The 27,330-nt window shown below is 57.1% G+C and overlaps 1 protein-coding gene across 1 annotated transcript in view; it reads right to left on the bottom strand.

Annotated features, from left to right (window-relative positions):
• F8 (coagulation factor VIII) overlaps positions 1 to 27,330 on the bottom strand; it is a 589,495-nt gene that overhangs the window by 407,209 nt on the left and 154,956 nt on the right. Inside the window, exon 2 of the mRNA XM_085630970.1 lies at positions 20,788 to 20,909. Coding sequence (XP_085487096.1) covers positions 20,788 to 20,909 — 122 coding nt within the window. The remainder of the gene's footprint in view (positions 1 to 20,787; positions 20,910 to 27,330) is intronic.

Below are 27,330 nucleotides of genomic sequence, written 5' to 3'. Positions count from 1 at the left end.
GAATTGTCCGAGGATATAACCGGACAGAAGACGTCGGGTAGTATCTGGTCTTCGGCGACCAGGTGGCAGTGGACCGCTGTGATACTCGCCCCGGTGTCGCGGAGAGCCTCGACTCGGTGCCCGTTGACCGTCACCTGCTGTCGGTATTTCTTGGTGTTGTCGGGTAAGGGAGTTCAGGGAACCATTTCTCGGTCTCCTAGGGAGATCAGGGCCATGGCTGCAGGCTCCCACTCCTCGGTGTCCTCGATCTCCTCCCCTAGGGCCACGGTGGCCATCTGTCGGGCTGGGGGAGCGGTCGCTGCGGCCCGTTGGTACCTGGGACATTGGGGGTCACTGGCGTAGTGACCAGTCTGTTGGCATCGGTAACAGGTGATCGTGTCTTGGGGTCCCTGTCTCCCTGGGGGCCCCGTGCTGGCTGGAGGGGGTGCTGGAAAGTGCGGGGGTTGGTTTCTGGGGGGACTATGCTGGGGGCCTGCCTGGAATTCCCTCTGTCTTCCCTGGTTCCCCCCACCCCTCTGGCGGGGAGGTCCCTGACTGTGGCGGCCGTAGTCTCCCACGGGGCCCCGGGGGGCCCGGGTGTTCACCCAGCAGTCAGTTTCAACAGCCAGTTTCCGCAGATCTGTGAGCTTGCTGTCGAGGAGATGCCGGCGTAACTCTACAAAGCAATTTGCGGACAAGTGTTCCCATGCGATCAGGTCGAACAGCTCCTCAAAGGTGGAGACCTTGCTGCCCTTGATCCACCCGTCTAAGGCCCGGCTGTAAAAGTTCACGTACTCCACCCACGTAGTACCGGGTATCTTTTTGCAGTCTCGGAACCGTTGCCGGTACATCTCGGGGCTGAGTCTATATCTCGCTAATAGGGCCTCTTTCATGAGGCTGTAAGAATTTAGCACAGTGGAGGGCAGGTCCAGCAGGGTGTCTCTCCCCTCGCTCAGGAACCGGCCCCACAAGCCAGCCCCCCAATCCTTCTGTGGAACTCGGTGGGAGGTCATGGCCACCTCGTAGGCCTTGAACCATTGCTGGATGTCATCGTTCTTGTAATATTCTTTCACCACATCCTTGGGGATGTGAACCTTTGGTTCCACCAGGGGAGAGGTCTCTTGATTCCCCGGGGGTCTGGATTCCTCACTCCTGGCCTTGAGCTCGATCTCTTTTAGGCTGCGCTCATGTTCCAGTTGAAGTTTTTTTTCTTCGTGTTCTCGCTGGCGTTTCTTCTCTTCAAGTTCCCCTTGGAGGCGTAACTGTTCTACAGCTAACTTTTTCTCTACCAATTTGAGCTCTCCCTCTATCTTTAGCTTGGCTAGTTCTAGTTCGTGGCTGCAGCTCCTTTCTCGGTCTGGTAGTTCTTCCGGGGATAGGCCACCCTCTGGGGCGTTGCTCCTTACCGGGGTGCTTCGGAGCTCATTCAGCGGCTCCATCCGTCGACCGTCTCCTTCAGTTTGGGGAAGGGAATCTCCGGACTCTACCCCGGCCTTCAATGCTTTCTGGAAATCTTCTTTAGTGCTTAATCCGGTGGTAGCGATTCCAAGGTCTTTGCAAAACTGTTTTAATTTGCGGTGCGCATACTCTTCTAACCGGTCCTCTCGGAACGTAGAACTCGCGTTGGTTCCTATGGTACTCATGGCGGTTCCTTCTTCCATCTTTGTTCGGTATTGCGTCAGCCGTTTACTGTACGATCTCTAGGTGTCGGCTCGGATCCCGTCGCCTACCACCAAATGTTGGAAGGAGGATCTCAGGGGGGTAACAGAACACGTTCCCGACCACCCCGTGACCCACCTCTCCCAGAACCAGGCCGAGCACCGGCGGGAAGGCCCTTTAGGAAGGGGTCTCGTACTTTAGGATCGCACTCGCTGAGCTTGCACTACTTGACAAAGGGACACCACACAGTAGGTTTCAGTAGACGGAGATCTTTATCTAAGATTCTTTGGATCTTTATGATCCGCAAGGTAGTCTTTTGTCAATACAACAAGCTTGGTAATTCCTTGACAGGGGGGTTGGGGAAGCGGGACAGTTCTAGGTTCAGAGTCAATGCCGAGTATCCTTCGCACAGCTCTCGATCCTCGAGCCGGGGGACACGGTACAGTCTTGGGTCCAGCCGGACCAGTGTATTCTCGAGCCGCGACCACGTCCGCAGGGCTCCGGCGGGAAGGAACTGTCGATCGGGTGATCCTCGGGGAGCCGCGATTCACTCGGCAGGCTCAGCCGGTCTTAGAGTTGGGGGGAGCGGGGAGTCTCTCAGCAGGGCTCCGATGGTCTTAAGGTCGGGGGGAGCCGCGAGTCTCTCAGCAGGGCCCCGGTGTTCTTAGTGTTCTCGGGAGCCACGACGACGTCAGCAGGGCTCAGATGGTTTCCAAGGATCAAGTAGCGTCCTTCTTTCCAGTTTCGTCGAGCCGCGACCAGGTCCGCAGGGCTCTCCTAGTTCCAGGTCTTCTTTCCCCCAGTCCCCTCAGCACCCCCTGTTATACGCCTTCTTCTCTTTGAAGTCCGGCGTCCTCACAGAGAGGGGTCTTGGCGTCTGGGGGCGGTGTGTCGGGATTTCCTGCCGGTCGGCTCTTTCATCCTTTCAAGTTGGCCCGGGAGGGACTCCAGACACCCAGCATGCGGGGAGCCAGCTCCCTGGGGGCCCAGAGGGCGATCGAAACCCTCTATTGAGAGGAGGTCAGAGGTGTGACAGAGACTACTCCTACCTGTCTTGCTTGGGGGGGTTACGTCTCCCTCGGCCGGGCATGGCGCGTTTAGGGTCTAGGTTTCGTTGGGCCCCGGGCCGGCCATCGGGACATCGGGACATGGTGGACAGGGGTCTTCGGTGGCTACGGGGTGGGGAGGCTGGGCGGCTATAACCAGGGATCAGGGGTGGTGTATGGGTTGGGTTGGGGGCTAAGGGTCATGGAGGCCCACGCCACGAGGCCGGGCCCCACAGCATTTATGTGACCTGGGGATAGATCAGGGGCCTGAAGTCTGAGCCTGTGAGAATGTGCAGCTCCTTGTACTCCTGCATGAGGCCTTGGGTGGTGGCATTTATGTGACCTGGGGATAGATCAGGTGCCTGAAGACTGAGCCTGTGAGAATGTGCAGCTCCTTGTACTCCTGAATGAGGCCTTGGGTTGTGGCATATATGTGACCTGGGGATAGATCAGATGCCTGAAGTCTCAGCCTGTGAGAATGTGCAGCTCCTTGTACTCCTGCAGGGGGCCTTGAGTGGTGGTATTTATGTCACCTGGGGATAGATCAGGTGCCTGAAGTCTCAGCCTGTGAGAATATGCAGCTCCTTGTACTCCTGCATGGGGCCTTGGGTGGTGGCATTTATGTGACCTGGGGATGGATCAGGTGCCTGAAGTCTCAGCCTGTGAGAATGTGCAGCTCCTTGTACTCCTGCAGGGGGCCTTGAGTGGTGATATTTATGTCACCTGGGGATAGATCAGATGCCTGAAGTGTGAGCCTGTGAGAATGTGCAGCTCCTTGTACTCCTGCATGGGGCCTTGGGTTGTGGCATTTATGTGACCTGGGGATAGATCAGGTGCCTGAAGTCTGAGCCTGTAATATTTCTTTAACATACATGTTTTAGGACAGATGTGGGTGACTCGAGGGGTATCTTTGCTTTCAGATGCTCTGGTGTGTGTGGTGATGTACCCTGGGAGCCGCCATGCTGCTAAAGGGTCGAGTGTGTAAGATATGTGTCATCTGAGGGAAGCTGGCTGGTGCTGCCCGGTACCCACGCTTGAGAGAGAGCTTCAGACTAAGAGACACAACTGATGCCGAGCTTGAGTCTGAAGATCGGTGTGACGTGTGCCTTCGGTTCGGGTCTGATTGGACACAATTGTTTTAACCAGGGGGGGGGAGGGGCTTACAGGCCTGAGCTTAGAAGAGATCTGCACCCGAGAAGTTACCCCCAAGGCCTGTAAAGTATGAAAGATTCCTCTGTTCTGCCTGAGCCTGTATGAGGATCCGAGTAACGCGAGAGACTGCTTTTCTGGCAAAAGCTAGATTGTGTCTGATCCATGTGACATGAACAGAGCTCATATTCCAAAATTCATAGTCCTGACTTTTGCGCTGACCCTACTAGCCACATCTCAAAAAGGTGTAGGTTATTTGGATGTTTAAGAAATGTGTAGAGTTTGCACCAAATGTTTCAGAAAATACTGCAATGATCCGCCTTAAACAAATGGCATTTGTTTGTTTTTAAATCGTAATAGATTTCTTGTTTTTCAGTTTACAGTTGTTTATGTCTCTCTCCTATGTCTCATGGACTAGACTTGTAGTTCTTGTGAGTCGATGACTTTGCAAATTGTGGTTCTTGCTTGACCGGGAATCGGTATGGACTGCAACTTGGAAATGTGTCATTTATACCCCGTATTAAGTGTAAATAGTTCAAATAGGAGTCCCCAAAATATATTTTTGCCCAGGGCCCCAATAAGTCTTAAGATGGCACCACCGTTGAACTGTGAAATGGCATGAATGCGCTGGAAATGATTGATAAATACGTAGGGGCAGATTTATGACGACTGGCGCATCCCTGCAAATCAGGAGGGATGCGCCAGGTAAGATGCGTCACGCAAGTTTACCCTTGCGCCACCAAAGATGCGCCGCATTTACTATGCAGCGCATCATGGCGCAAGGATAAACAAATGCGTAACGCATCTCCCGTCGGAATGGTGGCGCATTGCTGGAGCCGTGTCGCAAGCGCAACGCAACTCCAGCAATGCTCGTGGCCTGCTTACACATAACATGGTACGTCACGCCTTACGTCTGCTTCAAGCAGGCGCAAGGTTTTGACGCTGCGGCGTCGGAAAAGTGACTGAGTGGAATTTTGTAGATTTCACTCAGGCACTTTTCCGAGACTTTACTGCGCCGGAATGCCCCACCCCTGCGCCGGAACGCCCACATGAAAACTGACGCAGGTTTCATGTGGCGCAGGGCTTTACAACGTGACGCATCTCCCTAGATGCATCACATTGTAAAATGAGCACAACGTGGTGCATGGTTTACGCTGCCGCTGCGTCATAGAAATGACGCAACGGCGGCGCAAAAGTGGCTCAAGGGGCTCGTAAATCTGCACCCTAGTTGTTCTGAACAGAAGCCCCGAACATATGTGTTGGAAGGCGGACCCCGAGGAGTCGGTGCGACCACCAAGGGGGGGGCCCTCACACTGCACGAAGTAGCCGAGCGCTGCCGAGAAGTCTCCTGAGAGATCCTTCTCCTATCACGTACTAGCACAGTAACACCACCACACAGGACTCAAGGAGGTTGTCTTGTGACAAGCAATTCTTTATCAGCAATAAAAGGGTTACGAGGGCAATATTTACACGACGGGATCGAGGGATCCACCAAAAGTCTCAGTGTCTCTTTGGAAGGGTCGGGGTAGCGGGACAGTCTTTGGCAGGAATGCGGTACGAGGGTACCTGGGGCCCAGTTCTTATCCTCAAGCTGGAGGACCTCCGGATCTCGGAGGGGTCGAGCCGCGACGGCGTCAGCAGGGCTCTGGCGTACAGTTCGTGGAGAGCCGCGATCTAATCAGCAGGGCTCTCAAGATGGTTTCTGCTCAGCTCGAGCCGCGACGTCGTCAGCAGGGCTCCGAGGGAGGCTTCAGCGAGGTTGGGCCGCGACAGCGTCAGCAGGGCTCCGATGTTCCAGGTGGTTCAGAAAGGGTTCACAGGAAGGAGCCGCGACGCAGTCAGCAGGGCTCGTGATGGTTCCGACAAGAGTTCTTCTCCGTAGGGTCAGCCGCGATTCAATCAGCAGGGCTCTCGACTCTGGGATACAACTGCCGAGCTGTGGTGGGGTCGCCCCAGACATAGGTCTGGAGCCCTTTGATGTCCGGACCTATGCGCCCGAGGGGGCGGAGTGGCCGGGTGGAGGTGGCCAGACGCCCAGCAGGAGAGGCGCCAGGCCCATGGGAGTTGCCGGGCGATCACACCTCGAGAGGGGAGGACAGTTGGGGGTCCCATCGATACTGTCCTCCGCCGGGGGCGATGAATGGTTCCTGCGGCACCCCCTGGCTAGTTCGTGGTGCCTCGATGGCGGGGCTTCGCTGGGGTCGAGGCTGGGTTGAGCGGGGTCGCGCCGGCTGGGGCACGGTGTGACGTGGATGCCAACAAGATGGCGGAGCCACGAGGAGTATGCGACCACGTGCAGCTCCGGGTGAAGGGTCTTGGTGCAGTTCAGACGGGTGGCCCGTGAAGGCCGGGGCGGGGAACGGGCACAATCCAGGGGGTTAAGGACCACGCCACGAGGCCGGGTCCAACAGGCATCCCCCCCAGCCGAAGGCATGGAGAGTCACCCATCTCCTTGGGGATTCTCCTCGTCAAGGCGGAAGAAGCGGGACAGGCCGTCGGCGTTGGCGTGGTCATTGCCGGGCCGGTGTTCGACGTCAAAGTCCATTCCTTGTAGCGAGATGGACCACCGCAGCAGCTTGGGGTTCTCGCCCCGCATTTGCATTAGCCATTGCAAGGGCCGGTGGTCGGTCTGGACCCGGAAGTGGGTGCCAAAGAGGTAGGGCCGGAGCTTCTTGAGGGCCCACACCACAGCGAAGGCCTCACGCTCAATAGTGCTCCAGCGTTGCTCTCGGGGCAGTAGTCGTCGGCTGAGGAAGGCCACTGGTCGGTCGAGCCCCTTTTCGTCGGCTTGGGATAGGACGGCCCCGATCCCATACTCGGAGGCGTCCGTCTGTACCACGAACTCCTTCTGGTAGTCCGGGGCCTGCAGCACCGGAGCAGTACACATGGCTGTTTTTAGGGTGTCGAAGGCTGTTTGGCAGCGGGGTGTCCAGTGTACCTTCTTGGGCTGCTTTTTGGACGTTAACTCTGTGAGGGGGCCAACAATGCTCCCATAGTCCCTGATAAACCGCCGGTAGTATCCGGTGAGGCCCAGGAAGGCCCGGACAGCGGTCTGGGTAGTGGGGGGTTCCCAGGTCTGGATGGCATCTATCTTTGCTTGGAGGGGGGCCACCTGCCCGCTCCCCACTTGATGGCCCAGGTAGGTCACGGATCCGTGGCCGATTTGGCATTTGCTGGCCTTGATTGTGAGCCCGGCCCGCTGAAGGGCGGCCAGGACGGCCTTCAGGTGGAGAAGGTGCTCGGCCCAGTGGTTGCTGTACACGGCAATGTCATCTAAGTAGGCCGCGCTGAAGGCCTCAAGCCCGGCCAAAACCTTGTTCACTAGTCTTTGGAAGGTGGCCGGGGCGTTCTTCATTCCGAAGGGCATCACCCGAAAGTGGTAATGCCCATCCGGGGTCGAAAAGGCGGATCTTTCTTGGGCGCCGGGGGTGAGCTGGATCTGCCAGTACCCGGCGGTGAGGTCCAGCGTGCTCAAGTAGCGAGCGGCCCCTAGGCGGTCGATGAGTTCGTCGGCCCGGGGTATCGGGTGTGCGTCTGTCTTGGTTACTGCATTCAGGGCTCGGTAGTCCACGCAGAATCGCAACTCCGGGGGGTGACCGGGAGCTGCGGCCTTGGGCACCAGGACGACAGGGCTGGCCCACGGGCTGTCGGAAGGCTCGATGACTCCCAGGGCCAGCATCTTTGCTACTTCAGCCTGGATGCAGGCCCGCACTCGGTCAGGCACCCGGTAGGCTCTGTGCCGTATGGGGGGGCTCTCCCCGGTGTCGACAGCGTGGACGCACCAGTGGGTCACCCCCGGGGTGAGAGAGAAGAGGGCTGCGTAGCCCCGCAGTAATTGCTGGCAGTCGTTGCGCTGTTCCGGGGTCAGGGACGAGGCGAGTTGGACCCCTTCGATCGATCCATCGTGAATGTCGGATTGCAAGAGGTCGGGCAAGGGCTCGGAGTCGACCTCGCCCCCTTCGTCAGTCGCCAGCAGCAGGCTCAGTTCGGTCCGGGCGAAGTGGGGTTTTAGCCTGTTAGCATGTAGGACCCGGAGGGGGTTCCGGGGGGACTCCAGATCGACCAGGTAGGTGACGGGACTTTTCTTCTCCACCACCTTGAAGGGCCCGGTCCACTTGTCCTGGAGGGCGCCGGGTTCGACCGGGGCCATGACCCATACTTTCTGTCCTGGCTCGAATTCTATAGTAGAGGTGTTGCGATCGTACCACCGCTTCATGTCCTCCTGGCTGGCCTCGAGGTTGGCTTCGGCCATGGCTCGGAACTTGCGGGTCTGGTTTCGGAGGGTCAGGAGGTATCGGTAGACGTCAGGAGGGGCGCCTCGGAGTTTCATCTCCCAGCCCTCCTTGACCAGGCTGAGCGGTCCGCGGACCGGGTGCCCATACAATAGTTCAAACGGGCTGAACCCCAGGGACTTCTGCGGGACCTCCCGATAGGCAAACAGGAGGCAGGGCAGCAGGACATCCCATTTCCACCTGAGGGGTTCTTCCAGGCCCTGGATCATCCCTTTTAATGTTCGGTTGAACCGCTCAACCAGGCCGTTCCCCTGAGGGTGATAGGGGGTCGTGAACTTGTATGTGACCCCGCACTGTTGCCACAGAGACCGCATGTACCTGGAGATAAAGTTCGTGCCGCGGTCGCTCACCACTTTGCTGGGGAATCCCACTCGGGAGAAGATCCCCATCAAGGCCCGGCCTACCACAGGGGCCGTTATAGTTCTTAGCGGGACCGCCTCCGGGTATCTGGTGGCGTGGTCCACGAGGACCAGGATGAAGCGGTGGCCCAGGGCGGTTTGGGGGTCCAGGGGTCCCACAATATCGATTCCGACCCGTTCGAACGGGGTGCTGACGGCGGGAAAGGGCTGGAGGGGGGCCTTGACCCGACCCCCCGTCTTTCCGCTGGCTTGGCAGGTCTGGCAGGACCGGCAGTGGTTGTCCACATCTCTCCGCATCCGGGGCCAGTAGAAGTGGGTCACCAGACGACTGTACGTTTTGTCTTGCCCCAAGTGTCCGGCGAGGGGTACATCATGGGCCAGGTGGAGAAGGAACTCCCGGAAGCGGAGGGGGACCACCAACACGCGGCTGGCCCCGAGTTCTGCTACTTTCTGTTCACTGTACAACAGGCCCTCGGCCCAGTAGATCCAGTGGGTGCCGGTCTGGTCACCGTTGGCTTGCGCGGTCGCCTGTTGTCGGACCCCTTCGAGAGAGGGACAGGACTGTTGTTCTTGCTGGAACTGCTCTCGGGTGGGGCCCCCTTCGTGTCGCCATTGTGTCAGCTCTGGGAGGGCGCTCGGAGAAGCCATCTCTCCGGGGGAGGATTCGCTGGGTCCAGGGTCGGTGTCCGTCTCCTCCTCGCTGCTGGCGGGAGGGGGTGTGAGCCCCTCGGGCTGGGCGGTCCCGGAGGTCGAGGATGAGCGGGGGGCCTGGGCGGTCATGGACCGGGTGATGGCGCAGGCCCAATCAGCCAGTCCCAACATTCGGAGGTGTTCTCGTCGCTCTACTTGAGCCCAGGGGGAACTTTCCAAGTCGTTCCCCAGGAGGCAGTCGACCGGGGCGTCGTCGCGCACTGTCACCTTTAGCAGGCCCGTCACCCCTCCCCACTCGAAGGGGACCAGGGCCATCTGGCATAGGCTTTCACTGTTGTCGGCCGTCCGTACGGGGCACAGCACATTCGGTAGAATCTGCCCAGGGGTCACCAGGTGGCAGCGGACAGCGGTGATACTGGCGCCTGTGTCACGAAGGGCTTCGGCCCGTTGTCCATTGACCGTGACCTGCTGCCGGTACTTCTGGGTGTTGGTTGGGATGGGGGTGCAGGGTACCATCTCTCGGCTACCCAGGCAGACCAGGGACATGGCTGCCGGTTCCCACTCAGTGTTCTCTCGGTCGAGGGCCTCCTCTTCCTCTTCTTCTCCCCCCAAGGCGGCGGCTGTCAGCTGCCGGGGCGGGTGCCCGCCGGCCCCGTTTCTTCGGTTCAGAGGGCAGGCCGGATCGCTGGCAAAGTGTCCTGTTTGTTGGCAGCCGTAGCAGGTCACTGGCGGCCGTGGTCCGGGTCGGGCCGGGCCCACCTTTCGGGCTAGGCTCGGGGAGAGATGTGGCTGCGGTGGCCCTCGAGGGGGGCTCCTGGGGGCCCCGGCGGGAGGGTCTCGGTTCCTGTTCGGCCCTCCCCCCCCACCGCGCTGGCGGGGTGGCCCGTTGGGGTTCCTCTGGTACTCCCCCATTGAGTTCCGGGGGACCCGGGAGTTGACCCATCGATCGGCTTCGACGGCAAGTTTTCGCGGGTCGGTCATTTTGCTGTCGAGGAGGTGCTGCCTCAGTTCCACGAAGCAATTGTTGGAAAGGTGTTCCCATACGATGAGGTCGACCAGCTGCCCGTAGGTGGTTGCTTTGCTCCCTTTGATCCACCCTTCTAGGGCCCGACTGAAAAAGTCCACATATTCCACCCATGTGGTACCCGGGATTTTCTTGCAGTCTCTGAACCGCTGGCGGTACATTTCCGCTGTTAGCCCGTAGCGGGTGAGCAGGGCCTCCTTCATGTGATCGTAGGAGGTCATCACCTCCTCCGGTAGCTGGAGCAGCGTGTCCCGCCCCTCACTCAGGAACCGCCCCCACAGGCCCGCGCCCCAGTCCTTTCGGGGCACCCGATGAGAGGACATGGCCACCTCGTAGGCCTTGAACCATTGTTGGATGTCGTCATTCTTGTAATACTCCTTGACGACTTCTTTCGGGATATGCACCTTGGCCTCGGAAGGCGGTAGAGTGTCTCTGGGGGTGTCAGTCCCTCCGTTCTTGGCCTTGATCTCGAGCTCCTTGAGACTGCGCTTGTGCTCAAGAGTTAGTTTCTTTTCCTCCAACTCCCGGTGTCGTCTCTTCTCCTCTATCTCTTCTTGAAGGCGCAGCTGCTCTAGGGCCAGTTTTTTCTCTGCCAGCTGGAGTTCACCGTCCAGCCACAGTCGGGCGAGCTCTAGCTCGTGGCTCCGGACTTTTTCCCGCTCTCGTATTTCTTCTTCGGAGAGGCCGGTTTCTAGGCTCTTTCTTCCTCCGGTTGCTGGAGTCCGTGCGGTTGCTGCGGTCTCAGTCAGGGGCAAGGGCCCTTCCTCCTGGGAGGGGCCTGCCCCGGCCTCCAACCATGCCCTCAGAGCTTTCTGCATCTCCTCTTTGGTACCCAGGCTGGTGGTTGCAATGCCTTTGTCTTTGCAGAACTGTTTCAATTCTTTGTGCGTATATTCTTCCAGCCGTTCGGGCTGGAACTCCATTGTCGCGTTGTTTTCCTGGCTGCTCATGATGCTGTTCGTTTGGATGGGTAGCTAGTGGGTACTGGCTGGTACGTACTGTGTTCGGCTCGGATCCCGTCGCTGGCCACCAAATGTTGGAAGGCGGACCCCGAGGAGTCGGTGCGACCACCAAGGGGGGGGCCCTCACACTGCACGAAGTAGCCGAGCGCTGCCGAGAAGTCTCCTGAGAGATCCTTCTCCTATCACGTACTAGCACAGTAACACCACCACACAGGACTCAAGGAGGTTGTCTTGTGACAAGCAATTCTTTATCAGCAATAAAAGGGTTACGAGGGCAATATTTACACGACGGGATCGAGGGATCCACCAAAAGTCTCAGTGTCTCTTTGGAAGGGTCGGGGTAGCGGGACAGTCTTTGGCAGTGTTGGACAGGCCTCACAGACGGCTCGCGCCCTCCCCGCTCGACAAGGCCAGGACTCTGGGCCACCTGGCATAACCCCGCGACCAGCACCTGTACCCTGTCCCCCGACGGACCCTCTGCCCTCGGACCCCTACTCATCACGGGGTCCAGCCCCACCGGCTTTCCCGGCCGGGTCAAGCCGCCATCTTGGACCCTGTACCACGCGGCCGCCTGGCCTCCCCTCGACCCTAACCCCGGGCCTGGCCGGCCCCGACATCCCGGCACCACTATCCACCCAGGAGGTGAGCGGACCACTTGGCAGGTCAATGGGAGACCGAAGTGTCAAGGGCTCTCCCCCGCCAGGTGCCGATCGCTCCCAGCTCCCCCGGGCACTGGCTCCACCCCCTGCTGGGTGTCTGGACACCTTCATCCCAGACCCTCCGACCTCCAAGTGCGAGGGTCCGGACATCAAAGGGCACCAGCCCTATAACTGAGGCAGCTCCGGAGCAGGAAGGCAGTTGTATCCTGGAGTCGAGAGACACCGAGTGAACTCAACCCTGACGGTCTACTGGCGCTGCCGTAACCCGCTCTTGTGAACCATCGTCCTGCCTGCTGGCGCTGCCGCGGCCTTCTGCAACCTTCATCTTCCTGGGACCTGCTGGCGCTGCCGCGGCCCGTTGTACCGACCATCCTCACCGGGACCTGCTGGCGCTGCCGCGGCCCTCTGCAACCTTCATCTTCCTGGGACCTGCTGGCGCTGCCGCGGCCCGTTGTAACGACCATCCTCACCGGGACCTGCTGGCGCTGCCGCGGACCGTTCATCTTCCAGGGACCTGCTGGCGCTGCCGCGGCCCGTTGTATCGACCATCCGCACCGGGACCTGCTGGCGCTGCCGCGGCCCATACCACCTAACCACCAAGCTCGAGGATTGTGAGCTCATCACCATCTCGTCCGAATTACCTGATTGGTAAATAGACTGTCCCGCTACCCCCTTCCCTACCTTACGAGACTCTAATCGAGGGGACCCCTGAGTCCAGACCTCCTTGTACCATTTTACCGTACCTTAAATAAGTGCCTATAAAGATCACTGAACCTTATCCGGGTGTGGTATTTGTCTGTGGGGGGGAAGTTACTTGTCTGTACGATCGCTGGAGACGGCTCTCCCCGGAGACCTCTCCTCCTGACCCCGGCCGACCCTCCCGGTCCGTCTACCTTTTCTAACATTGGTGGCCAGCGGCGGGATCCGAATCAACGCGTAATCGTACAGAGAGTAGCTCACCCCACGACAAAGCACGATGTCGACCAAAGATAGCAGCTCCACCGAGAAGTTCCAAATGGAGAAACTAGAGGAGTACAACCACCGCGAACTGAGACAATTTTGCATAGAACTTGGCATTGCTACCACTGGCCTGAGTACCAAGGATGACCTAAAGCACGCCCTTGAGTCGTGGACAGAAACGGGGGTCGCAAGACCCTCCGACCAAAACAGCGTTACACCAGAGGGGAACGCCACGACTCCCGAGGAACGGGGAACGGGCCTCTCACCGGAGGAGATACGAGAAAGAGACAGAGTCAGACTGCACGAATTAGAGATGGCACGACTCAAGATGGATGGGGAGCTCAAGTTAGCTGAACAGAAACTCAACCTCGAGCATATGCGGATTCGAGAGGAGCGAGAAGAAAAACAGAGACAGAGAGAGCTGGAAGAGAAAAAGATAACGCTCGAGCACGAGCGCCAATTGGCAGAGATAGAACTGCGCAAACAGCATAAGGACTTGGGGGTGCCTGAAAGACCACACACCCCGGGACCAACTGAGAAAAAAGTTCACATCCCCAAGGATGTGGTCCGCGAGTATGTCCGAGAAGACGACATACAACAATGGTTTAAGGCCTATGAGATCGCAATGACCTCCCACCGGATCGACCGGAGTGATTGGGGAGCCGGACTTTGGGGGAGATTTATCAACGAGGGTCGCGATGCCCTGCTGCAGCTCCCCGATCACCAAATGTCGTCCTACGACCACATGAAGGCTGCCCTCCTCACCCGCTACGGCCTCACGCCCGAGATGTACCGCCAGAGGTTCAGGGATTGCACCCGGATCCCAGGTACCACTTGGGTGGAATACGTGAACTATTTCAGCCGGGCCTTCGAGGGTTGGATCAAGGGAAGTCAGGTCACCACCTACGAACAGCTCTTCAACCTCATGGTATGGGAACACCTGTCAAACAACTGCTTCGTCGAGCTCCGGCAGCACCTACTCGACAGTAAGCTGACTGACCCCCGGCAGCTCGCCGCCGAAGCTGACCGGTGGGAGAGCACCCGAGTGGGCCGGAAAGGGCCACACGACCAGAACAGAAGCAACCAAGGCCAGCACCGTCCTCGGGGAGGAGGAGGAGGCCAGGGGCGGGGGAGAGACGCCTTGCCAGCAACAACCGTGGCCAGCACCCCGCCGCCGGCCGGCCGGGGCAACCCCCCGTTGCGGCCTGGGTACCGAGCCAACGTCACGTGCCACAGATGCCAGCGACTAGGCCACTACGCTAACGATCCGAACTGCCCGCTGAACCAAACGCCCAAACCCCGCCAGGTAGCTGCCGCTGCCCTGGGGGAGGAGCAGTCGTTGGAGGGTCCCGAGGAGTGTGAGCCGGACCAGCAAGGGTGGGAACCGGCCGCCATGGTCCTGGCATGCTTAGGGGGAAGAGACATGGTTCCGCGGGCTCCCCTACCCGCCAACACCAGGAAATACGGTCAGTGGGTGACCATTAATGGACAGAGAGCTGAGGCCTTGCGCGACACCGGCGCCAGCGTGACGGCCGTCCGCTGTCACCTGGTGAAGCCCGAGCAGATCTTGCCGAACATTCTCTGCCCCGTCCGCTCGGCAGATAACTCTGAAAGCATGTGCAAGATGGCCTGCGTCCCGTTTGAATGGGGAGGGGTCTCCGGCCTACTGAAAGTGACGGTCCGGGACGATGCCCCCGTGGACTGCCTCCTGGGGAATGACCTCGAGAGTTCCCCGTGGGCCACCGTCGAGAGAAGAGAGCACTTGGGGATGCTGGGCCTCCCGGACTGGGCCTGCATAACCACCCGATCCATGGCCGGCCGGGCCGCCCCCCGATCAGAAGAAACCGAATGGCCGGCACCTCCGCCCCCGGTTGCCCCCGTAGAGGACAACGGCGAGGCCGACCTCCCAGACCCGGCCCCCGAAGAAAACGCGCAACCCCAGGACCTTCCGGATCTGGCTCAGTGGCGGCAAGAAGGGGGGCCCACCCAAGAACAGTTCCGCCAGGAGCAAAAGACCTGTCCCTCCCTCGAGGGACTTCGCCAACAAGCCAGCACCCAAGCCGCCGGGGACACCACCGGAACCCACTGGGTCTACTGGGATAACGACCTGCTCTACAGCGAGCAAAGAATCGCCGAGCTGGGGGCCAGTCGAGTTCTGGTGGTACCGCTCCGCTTCCGAGACTGTCTACTCAACCTAGCCCACGATGTCCCCCTGGCTGGGCACCTGGGCCAAGATAAAACGTACAGTCGACTGGTGACCCACTTTTTCTGGCCAAAAATGAGGAATGACGTCCTGAACCACTGCCGATCGTGCCCCACATGCCAAGCAAGCGGGAAGAGTGGCCGGAAGCTTAAGGCTCCTCTACAACCCTTCCCGGTGGTCACCACCCCGTTCGAGAGGGTGGGGATAGACATTGTGGGGCCGCTGGACCCTCGCACGGCACAAGGACACAGGTTCATCTTGGTACTAGTGGACCATGCCACCCGCTATCCCGAGGCGGTGCCCCTACGGACCGTGACCGCTCCAGTGGTTGGCCGGGCCCTGATGGGGATCTTCTCCCGGGTAGGCTTCCCCCGAGAAGTCGTCAGCGACCGAGGTACGAACTTCATATCGAAGTACATGAAGTCCCTCTGGCAACAATGCGGGGTCACATACAGATTCACGACCCCCTATCACCCCCAAGGAAACGGACTAGTGGAGCGGTTCAACCGCACTCTCAAAGGGATGATTGGGGGATTGGAAGAGCCTCTCCGTCGCCAGTGGGATGTACTGCTCCCGTGCCTCCTCTTCGCCTACCGAGAAGTACCCCAGAAGTCCCTCGGCTTTAGCCCCTTTGAACTCCTATACGGACACCCTGTGCGAGGGCCCCTCAGCCTCGTGAAGGAGGGCTGGGAGTTGGCCCCCCTAACGACCCCTCCAGACGTCTTCAAATACCTCCTGGCCTTACGAAACCAGACCCGGCGCTTCAGGGAGATTGCCAAGGCGAACCTCGAGGCCAGCCAGGAAGACATGAAGAGGTGGTATGACCACAATGCCTCCTCCGTGGAATTCGAGCCGGGGCAGCAAGTATGGGTAATGTCCCCCACCGAACCGTGTGCCCTGCAAGATAAGTGGACGGGGCCCTTCAAAGTGGTCGAGCGCAAAAGCCCCGTCACTTATCTCATCGACCTGGGGACCTCCCGGAACCCCCTTCGGGTCCTCCACACCAACCGGCTCAAACCGCACTTTGTGCGCTCCGAACTAAGCCTCTTGATGGCTACGGACAGTGGCACAGAAGAAGACTCCGAGCCCCTCCCGGATCTCCTGAAGACTCAAGAGAAGGACGGGTCCGTGGATGGGGTCCGGCTCTCTGACGCCCTCACTACGGAGCAACGACAGGACTGCCGGGACCTCCTGCTGCAGTACGCTGCCCTGTTCTCCCTCACCCCCGGGGTCACCCCCTGGTGTTTGCACGACGTAGACACCGGGGACAGTCCCCCTGTCCGGCACCGGGCCTACCGCGTACCAGATCGGGTACGGGCCTGCATACAGGAGGAAGTGGCCAAGATGCTCACGATCGGGGTCATCGAGCCCTCGGACAGTCCCTGGGCCAGCCCGGTCGTACTAGTCCCCAAAGCCGCTGCCCCCGGCACCGCACCTGAACTGAGATTCTGCGTCGACTACCGGGGCTTGAACGCTGTCACCCGGACCGACGCTCATCCCATCCCCCGAGCAGACGAGCTGATCGACCGGCTGGGGGCCGCCCGCTACCTTAGTATCTTCGACCTAACGGCGGGCTACTGGCAAATCGGCCTCACACCCAGGGCTCAGGAACGGTCGGCCTTCTCCACCCCCGATGGCCACTATCAATTTAAGGTCATGCCCTTTGGCATGAAGAATGCCCCCGCCACGTTCCAACGCCTTGTGAACCAGGTCTTGGCGGGGCTTGAAGAATTCAGCGCTGCCTACCTGGACGATATCGCTGTGTACAGCCGCCACTGGTCCGACCACCTCCGTCACCTCCAAGAGGTCCTACAAGCCCTCCAGCGGGCCGGCCTCACCATTAAGGCCGGCAAGTGCCAGATTGGCCAAGGGTCTGTGACCTACCTTGGGCACCAAGTGGGGAGCGGGCTGGTGGCCCCCCTACAACTTAAGATTGCTGCCATCCAGTCCTGGCAGCCCCCCGTCACCCAGACCGAGGTCCGAGCCTTCTTGGGGCTCACCGGCTACTACCGGCGGTTCGTGAAGGAATACGGCAGCATCGTGGGGCCCCTCACGGGTCTCACATCCAAGAACCAGCCAAAGCGGGTCAATTGGACTCCTGACTGTCAAGCGGCCTTCGAGGAGCTGAAGGCCGCCCTGTGCACCGCCCCGGTGCTCCAGGCCCCCGATTACAGTCGGGAGTTTGTGGTGCAGACCGACGCCTCCGACCACGGCATCGGAGCCGTCCTCTCTCAGTTGAACCCCGAAGGTCAGGACCAGCCGGTGGCCTTCATCAGTCGACGTCTCCTGGCCCGAGAACAGCGTTGGAGCACCATCGAGAGGGAAGCCTTCGCAGTGGTGTGGGCCCTCAAAAAGCTCCGGCCCTATCTCTTCGGTACCCACTTCCGGGTACAGACCGACCATCGACCCCTGCAATGGCTGATGCAGATGCGGGGGGAGAACCCAAAACTCTTGCGCTGGTCCATTTCCCTGCAGGGTATGGACTTCACTGTGGAGCACCGACCGGGCCGAGACCACGCCAACGCGGATGGCCTGTCCCGCTTTTTCCGCCTCGACGAAGAGAGTCCCCAAGGAGATGGGTGACTCTCCCCGCCTTCAGCTGGGGGGGACACATGTTGGACAGGCCTCACAGACGGCTCGCGCCCTCCCCGCTCGACAAGGCCAGGACTCTGGGCCACCTGGCATAACCCCGCGACCAGCACCTGTACCCTGTCCCCCGACGGACCCTCTGCCCTCGGACCCCTACTCATCACGGGGTCCAGCCCCACCGGCTTTCCCGGCCGGGTCAAGCCGCCATCTTGGACCCTGTACCACGCGGCCGCCTGGCCTCCCCTCGACCCTAACCCCGGGCCTGGCCGGCCCCGACATCCCGGCACCACTATCCACCCAGGAGGTGAGCGGACCACTTGGCAGGTCAATGGGAGACCGAAGTGTCAAGGGCTCTCCCCCGCCAGGTGCCGATCGCTCCCAGCTCCCCCGGGCACTGGCTCCACCCCCTGCTGGGTGTCTGGACACCTTCATCCCGGACCCTCCGACCTCCAAGTGCGAGGGTCCGGACATCAAAGGGCACCAGCCCTATAACTGAGGCAGCTCCGGAGCAGGAAGGCAGTTGTATCCTGGAGTCGAGAGACACCGAGTGAACTCAACCCTGACGGTCTACTGGCGCTGCCGTAACCCGCTCTTGTGAACCATCGTCCTGCCTGCTGGCGCTGCCGCGGCCTTCTGCAACCTTCATCTTCCTGGGACCTGCTGGCGCTGCCGCGGCCCGTTGTACCGACCATCCTCACCGGGACCTGCTGGCGCTGCCGCGGCCCTCTGCAACCTTCATCTTCCTGGGACCTGCTGGCGCTGCCGCGGCCCGTTGTAACGACCATCCTCACCGGGACCTGCTGGCGCTGCCGCGGACCGTTCATCTTCCAGGGACCTGCTGGCGCTGCCGCGGCCCGTTGTATCGACCATCCGCACCGGGACCTGCTGGCGCTGCCGCGGCCCATACCACCTAACCACCAAGCTCGAGGATTGTGAGCTCATCACCATCTCGTCCGAATTACCTGATTGGTAAATAGACTGTCCCGCTACCCCCTTCCCTACCTTACGAGACTCTAATCGAGGGGACCCCTGAGTCCAGACCTCCTTGTACCATTTTACCGTACCTTAAATAAGTGCCTATAAAGATCACTGAACCTTATCCGGGTGTGGTATTTGTCTGTGGGGGGGAAGTTACTTGTCTGTACGATCGCTGGAGACGGCTCTCCCCGGAGACCTCTCCTCCTGACCCCGGCCGACCCTCCCGGTCCGTCTACCTTTTCTAACAGGCAGGAATGCGGTACGAGGGTACCTGGGGCCCAGTTCTTATCCTCAAGCTGGAGGACCTCCGGATCTCGGAGGGGTCGAGCCGCGACGGCGTCAGCAGGGCTCTGGCGTACAGTTCGTGGAGAGCCGCGATCTAATCAGCAGGGCTCTCAAGATGGTTTCTGCTCAGCTCGAGCCGCGACGTCGTCAGCAGGGCTCCGAGGGAGGCTTCAGCGAGGTTGGGCCGCGACAGCGTCAGCAGGGCTCCGATGTTCCAGGTGGTTCAGAAAGGGTTCACAGGAAGGAGCCGCGACGCAGTCAGCAGGGCTCGTGATGGTTCCGACAAGAGTTCTTCTCCGTAGGGTCAGCCGCGATTCAATCAGCAGGGCTCTCGACTCCGGGATACAACTGCCGAGCTGTGGTGGGGTCGCCCCAGATATAGGTCTGGAGCCCTTTGATGTCCGGACCTATGCGCCCGAGGGGGCGGAGTGGCCGGGTGGAGGTGGCCAGACGCCCAGCAGGAGAGGCGCCAGGCCCATGGGAGTTGCCGGGCGATCACACCTCGAGAGGGGAGGACAGTTGGGGGTCCCATCGATACTGTCCTCCGCCGGGGGCGATGAATGGTTCCTGCGGCACCCCCTGGCTAGTTCGTGGTGCCTCGATGGCGGGGCTTCGCTGGGGTCGAGGCTGGGTTGAGCGGGGTCGCGCCGGCTGGGGCACGGTGTGACGTGGATGCCAACAAGATGGCGGAGCCACGAGGAGTATGCGACCACGTGCAGCTCCGGGTGAAGGGTCTTGGTGCAGTTCAGACGGGTGGCCCGTGAAGGCCGGGGCGGGGAACGGGCACAATCCAGGGGGTTAAGGACCACGCCACGAGGCCGGGTCCAACAATATGTTTGGCCCATGGCCCCCATAATTCCTAAAATGTCCCTGCGCGTCGGTCCCCTGGGACCCTACAAGCGCACTCACCCATCCAGGCAGCCATGGTTTGGTTTGGTTTGGGTGAAGGAGGGGTCTATTCCTGCCCCCACCCCCTGGGACCCTATAAGCGCACTCACCCATCCAAGCAGACCCTGGTTTGGTTTGGTTTGGGTGAAGAAGGCGTCGGTATCTGCCCCCACCCCCTGGGACCCTCCAAGTGCACTCACCCATCCAAGGAGGCCCTGGTTTGGGTGAAGGAGGAGTCGGTATCTGCCCCACCCCCTGTGACCCTCTGAGCGCACTCACCCATTCAAGCAGGCCCTGGTTTGGGTGAAGGAGGAGTCGGTATCTGCCCCACCCCCTGGGACCCTCCAAGTGCACTCACCCATCCAAGGAGGCCCTGGTTTCGATGAAGGAGGGGTCTGTACCTGCTCCCACCCCCTGTGACCCTCTGAGCGCACTCACCCATTCAAGCAGGCCTTGGTTTGGTTTGGGTGAAGGAGGGGTCTGTACCTGCCCCCACCCCCTGTGACCCTCTGAGCGCACTCACCCATCCAAGCAGGCCCTGGTTTGGTTTGGGTGAAGGAGGGGTCTGTACCTGCCCCCACCCCCTGTGACCCTCTGAGTGCACTCACCCATTCCAAGCAGGCCCTGGTTTGGATTGGGTGAAAGAGGCTTCGGACCATGCCCTCACCCCCTGGGACCCTCCGAGAGCACTCACCCATCCAAGCAGGCCCTGGTTTGGTTGAAAGAGGGGTTTGTACCTGCCCCCACCCCCTGGGGCCCTCTGAGCGCACTCACCCATCCAAGCAGACCCTGATTTGGGTGAAGGAGGCGTCGGTATCTGCCCCCACCCCCTGGGGCCCTCCGAGCGCACTCACCCATCCTAGCAGGTCCTGGTTTGGGTGAAGGAGGCGTCGGTATCTGCCCCCAAACCCTGGGACCCTCCAAGAGCACTCACCCATCCAAGCAGGCCCTGGTTTGGTTTGGGTGAAGGAGGCGTCGGTATCTGCCCCCACACCCTGGGACCCTCCGAGAGCACTCACCCATCCAAGCAGGCCCTGGTTTGGTTTGGGTGAAGGAGGCGTCGGTATCTGCCCCCACACCCTGGGACCCTCCGAGAGCACTCACCCATCCAAGCAGGCCCTGGTTTGGTTTGGGTAAAGGAGGCATCGGTATACTCCACGTAGACAGCCTTCCTGTACCGGGGCGCGCCGCCAGGGCTGGGTCCATGTGTCTCTGCTCTTGGGGCCCTGTGAAGAGAAGACAGTGTTAGGGTAGTCTGCCAAACAACAGCCAAGACCCCACCCCTCCCAAGAAGCCCCCAGGGTGCAGCAGTGAATGTGATGGGGACCAAGAAGGAACTGACACAGGCAGATTCAAAGCAGCCTGTGGGGCGACCAGGGGCTGACGCCCCTGATAATTAAGGGGAACCATTCAGGAAAACAAGGACGTCCCGGCACCCCATCAAGCAGGCTGTGGCCTGCACTAACTGCAGTACAGACTGGGACCAATGAGTTCCAGTCCTCCAGTTCACAGCCAATACCAGCCATGCTCTTGGCTAGCGCCGAGAGGCCCGGCGGGAGTTCTCTAATTATTAATGAGTTACTGGAAACTCAGTAGAAATTTGGCTTATCCTGATCCTGCTGTGTCAGGCTGAGGGCAGAGTAAATATATTAGGGAACCGTCTTGTACCTAATGTCTTGTACCTGATTCTTCACCAGAAGAGAAGACTACCCTCCGCCTCCTTCTCACGAGGCCGCACTCCCTGCATCTACCATCCGCCGCACCCGCAGTCCCCCGGGGCGCCGGCCGGGCACTTTGCCAGAACCGGTTTTGGTTCCCAGTCCGGCCCTGCTTGTACCTAATTATTCACTGGACCAATAAGGAAGGGTCTTGTACCTTATTCTTTCCGCTCAATAAGGAAGGGTCTTATACATCGGTACCAGACCAACAAGGAAGAACCTTGTAATTTATTCTTTTCCGGAACAATAAGGAAGGATCATGTACCTTATTCACACGGGCTCCCGGTTTTATGGATTTTTTTTAAAATTTCCATCTGTATTTATCCATATTTATTTTTGGCCATCCTATTGGTAATGTATCCATATTTATTTAGTGTTTTAGGAAAACTGTAAATTTCCACAAGTTTTAACCGATGAACATGCATTCACACCTTGATGCCGTCACATTTTAGCAAATTAAGCAACCAAGTATAACAAAACATTATACCCACAGGCAAATATTACCATTATACTATAAGTATCTATATGTATTCATGTATGTATGTTAACTTATGCCTGCATTTAGGGAAAGCACATCCTGCTTTTTAACTCCCCGTGCTCTCGATCTGCTCAGCTGTTGGCCTGTGATTTGTTAAAGATTTCTAAAGACAGAGGTCCCTAGACAATTCCAGATCAAGTGTGTAGTAAATATAGACTAAATAGATTCTATATTCTTTGTCCAGCCGGACAGAATTTAATATTCAATAAGCAAATTAGAAGTAAGTTATTACAGAAAATTCAAGTGGGACACAACGTGCGTCCTGCTACCACATTTAAACAAACAACATGTAAGAAAAGGTTCAGGCAAGGAAAATGGGTCTGCGAACCATGCAGTATAGCAGACTTATATAACGAGAGTACACCATTGCAGAAGAGTGTGTACACTGTATTCACAAGCAGTATAGTGTATATATTGTCGACTGCGTTTCGATCCCTACTGGGGAATAGAGGGATCCTCTTCAGGACATTATATTCATGCCTGTATACATCACATTTAGGACAGTACATAGATTTCTGTCTAAGACAAATTTGGCAACAAGTGCAATGAAGGTCCGTGTTGGAGTTTAAATTAGGACTCCAAACGAGTCAGTCGCAAGACTCGATTAGTGAGTGGTGGCTGTATCCACTATGGGGAACCGAGTGAAATTCGGGCAGGAGCCAAGGATGGGGTCCTGGCAACGGGGCGAGACGCTGTTCGTGGTGAGTCAGAGTGGACACAGCCACCGCTCACTAATTTAGAGACTAGAGGGGTGTGTTTTATCTTAAATACATATATTTTAAATATATACCTGGTGTGGTTGTCCTTTCATTTGATCATTCAAGAGATTATAGACTCGTAAACCAAGCTGCTTTACATTCCTTCAAGACTTAGCCTGAAGGCTGCTCTCCATAGCTAACACTAGGATCGCTTTCAATAAAGGTTGTCTTTAACCTATCACCATAAGGGTTGTTTGGACTGGTACAAGGTGCCCACTATAACTAGTGGACAGCATATACCAGGCCACCTTCTCACAGCATCTACCTATAAAGCACAGATGCAACACTGGAGGGGGGGAGTGTCTCACCTCTTACCAACAATAATGTCTCCCAAAATATCAGGGGCTCTTAGTCACATGCTCATAAGTGCTCCGAGGTAATTAGCTATATCCTACTGAACACAAGATCTAAAATCAAACATACGTACGACCTTGACTGTTTGATTCAAGTGGCAAACCCTGATCTTGTGTTCCTCACGGAAACTTGGGCTAATTGCACCTCAGAGCCGGACTGGAACGCAGCTGAGCCAGCAGGTTACTTGGTAGCTCATGCTGACAGGGTAGGGGCAGAAGGGGGAGGTATATCTCTGATCTATCAGTCCCACTACACTGTGAGGACTATGCCAGCACCAACGTTGGAAGCAGAGGCGATGACATTAACCCCTTCCATGCTCATGACGGAACCACTCCGTCATAAGCCACGGGCGCCGTGTGCTCATGACGGAGTGGTTCCGTCATGCTGCGGCCGTTGGCGGCCGCTCCACCCACGCGGCACTAATTCCCCGCCTGTGCGGGCGATTAGCGCAGTGGGCGGAGGGATGTATGATGTTACAACGCATGCTTTTACAACGCATGCTGTTACAACGAAATTATTACAACGCAAATGCAGTGACAACGCAAGTCTTTACAACGCAAGTCTTTACATCGACTTGCACTAGATGGCGTGCTAACATTAAAAAAGTGTAATTTACTATTCTAACTCCAGTCCACGTAACAGTAGGGAAGGTGTTTGGATAGTAAACTACACTATTTTTAATGTTAGCACGCCATCTAGTGCAAGTCGATGTAAAGACTTGCGTTGTAATGGCATGCGTTGTCAATGCATTTGCGTTGTAACAGTTTCGTTGTAATGGCAGTGCGTTGTAAAAGTTGCGTTTTAAAGCTTGTTCCCCTGGGCGGAGTCGTGACGGAACCACTCCGTCATGAGCACAGCTCGCCCGTGACTCATGACGGAGTGGTTCCGTCACGAGCACAGCGGCGCCGCACTGCCCCCAAACCCCCCAGCGCCGCGGCGGAATTCGTGCCGCGGCGAAGGGGTTAAGTGTTAAAAAAACAATCTTGAACTCTTCCCGGGGCTACTTATTTATAGGCCTCCAGGGACGAGATCCTCATTCATTAGCTCATTGCAGACCTTTCTTGAATCATGCTTAGACACTGCTACCTTCACGGTTTTGGGTGATTTTAATTTTCATTTAGAAGCAAATAATGAATCTGACACCTCCTGCCTGCTAGACAGCCTGGCAGGCTCTGGGTTGAGTGAGATCATATTGGAACCAACACATCAAGCGGGCCACACGCTGGACGGTATTTTTACTAACAACCAACACAGAAGCGGTGAGTGTGCGGCGAGTACCCTGGTCAGATCACCCTGCAGTCTATTTCAATGCTGAGATCTCAACAACTAGCAGCTGTCATAGGAATAGATCTTCCTTGGTGAAATCTCGACCTTGGAAACTAATCCATAAAAATGATTTGATCACAGCTTTGGCAAGGAACCCCCCAGCTATAGCAGACTCCAATATGGCAGCTAGAACTTTTGAAGACTGGCTAAGTCTCGCAGTGAACAGGCTGGCACCAGAAGCGACTAAGCACCCTAGGAGAAGACAAGTTACGTCACTCTGGTATTCAGCGGTGCTTAGAACAATTAAAGTCAAATGCAGACGCAAGGAACGTATTTGGAGGTCTGACTACGGTATGGAGCATAGGAAGGACTAAAACATAGCCTTAGAGGAATATAAGGCTGCTATAAAACAAGCTAAAATCGTATACTTTACCACCAAAATACAGGAGGCCACAAATTCATCTAAGGAATTATTTAAAACTGTGACAGCTTTGTCTAAGTGCCCGCGAGACACTTTATTTGTGCCTGATCAAAACTTTGTGGACAAAATGGCTTCTTTTTTTCAAAACAAAGTTCATACAGTCTTCAATGAACTCCTGAACACTGTAGATGCCCCTGGGGGGAACTGCGAAGAGGTGGAGGAGGTCATTGCAACTCAGTGTAGTGTATCACGGTTCCCAGTGTTAGGGGAAGAACAAGTTGTAGACCTACTGTTACAAACCAAGTCTGGCTCCCCCCCTTGACCCTTGCCCCCCTTACATACTACATTTGGCTCCTGAGGAGGTTAGTGCATCCCTGACCCCCCTATTAAATGAGATCACGAGCTCAGGGGTCTTTCCAGTGCTTTGGAAAAAGGCCTGCATCAGGCCGATTCTGAAAAAAGTCACGCTTGATCCCTTGGAGGCTAAACATTATCGCCCAACATCCTGTCTCCCGCTACCCTCTAAGATCCTGGAGCAGGCCATGAATCTGGAATTGACAGAGTATTTGGTTCATAATAACATCCTTGACTCCACTCAGCATGGCTTCAGATCACGGCATTCTACAGAATCAGCCTTGAGTATGGCGACGGAAGAGAAACGCAAGGTGATGGATGGAGGGGGCAGAGCTTGACCTGACCGCAGCATTCGATACCGTAAATTTGGTATATTTGTCCACTACACTTGTACAAAACTGATGGACACCCCCCCTTAGGCCGTCAGGCGGGCCCTGCCGGGGCTGCCTCCTGGCCACTTTTTTCTAAAACAGACTCATTTAATGCAAAAGACTGATTATCACTTGATTGTTTTTATCCAAGACAGCAACCGATCGTCTCTGGAATAGGCTCACTGAGCAAGTTCAGTGACTTCTTCCTCCGCCCTATGGTCCAAGCGACTCCGGCCTACTTAAAAGACACCAGGGACGTCTTGAACCTGATACAAGAGATCAACGATAACAATACCGAGACCATCAACCTCCTCTTAACGTTAGACGTAGAGGCATTGTATACAAATATCCCGCAAGATGCTACGATTGAAGTAGTTGAACAACTCTTACTCGAGACAGACTTACCCACCAATACACCTGCGAGCTTCATCACAGAACTGATCATGCTGGCCCTTAAGAACAACTTCTTTATGTACAAGACCACCATTTACCATCAGATACAAGGGACCAGCATGGGGAGTACATTCGCGCCGAGTCTGGCAGGGCTGTACATGGCGCACTTTGAGGCGAATAACATCTTTACTGAGAATAACCCCTACAGAGAGAACATGGTAACGTGGAAACGATACATCGATGATGTGCTCATCCTATGGAAGGGTAGTGTGGATACCTGCCAGGAATTCTACACATGGATAAACAACTTGAACCCTCACCTACGCTTTACCAAAACAGAGAGTGAAAAAGAAATTCCTTTCCTGGATCTACTGATCACCCTCGAAAGGGGAAAACTCAACACTACCGTCTTCAGAAAAATGACTGATTGCAACAGTCTACTGGATTTTCACAGCCATCACCCCAAAGCACTGAGGGAAAATTTGCCCTTCGGACAATTCCTGCGGATTCGCAGGAATTGTAGTGACACCCATGAATATGACATTCAAGCAAATTCCCTCACATCTAATCTAAAAGAAAGACATTACCCAGAAAGGATTATACAACGAGCATGCAAACGAGCCAGGAACAACAACCGCCAGGCACTACTAGAAGAAAAGACTAAGGAAACCGATAATACCATCACCTGTGTCACAACCTTTACCCCTCTGTCAAACCAAATCAAAAACATTGTGAACCGTAACTGGAGAATTCTGAACACAGGGAATCTCATGTTGGAGCGCCCCAGGTTTGCGTTCAAGAGGACCACCAACCTACGGGACCAACTGATCAACACGAGACCCCGCGTGAAGACCATTCGTCAGGAATCTACGCTATGGTCCCTCCCTGCTGTAAAAGGCCATTACCCATGCGGCAATTGTAGTGCATGTCCCTTTACTAAACACACTACACATTTGGAGCTGGACAAGGTCACGTGGGACCAACGGAGCCACACAAACTGCAACACAAAAAACTGTGTGTACCTCATCACCTGCCCCTGTACACTGCGCTACGTGGGGATGACCACAAGACAAGTGAAACCAAGGATAAGCGAACATAGGAGTACGATCCGACGGGGGAGAACAGCAACCAGACTAACGAATCATTACATTGAAAAAGGGCATACATGCGATGACATCAAGTGGACAATTTTGGAAAACAATCAACATTGGAATAACAACACCCTACTGCGCAGAGAACAACGCTGGGTACATCGTCTCCGGACCAATGAGGTGGGCTTGAACGATGATATACCATGGACTGAATTATAACCCAGCGTGAGGGGTTGTGAGTCAAATTAGCAGCACACACCCACAACTACATTATGACGAGCTCATACCAAGCCATAACATGCCCAGGGTCTCCTCTGTCTTCGTGATACCTCCCTTTCTGAGCAACCCTGTTCAAAAGAGACAAGAGGCTCTAGAATATGCTT

Source organism: Triturus cristatus, chromosome 10 (assembly GCF_964204655.1).
Source record: "Triturus cristatus chromosome 10, aTriCri1.1, whole genome shotgun sequence".
Lineage (NCBI taxonomy): Eukaryota > Metazoa > Chordata > Amphibia > Caudata > Salamandridae > Triturus > Triturus cristatus.
The sequence above is the reverse complement of the archived record's forward strand: the minus strand, read 5'-3'. Positions and strand labels throughout refer to the sequence as shown.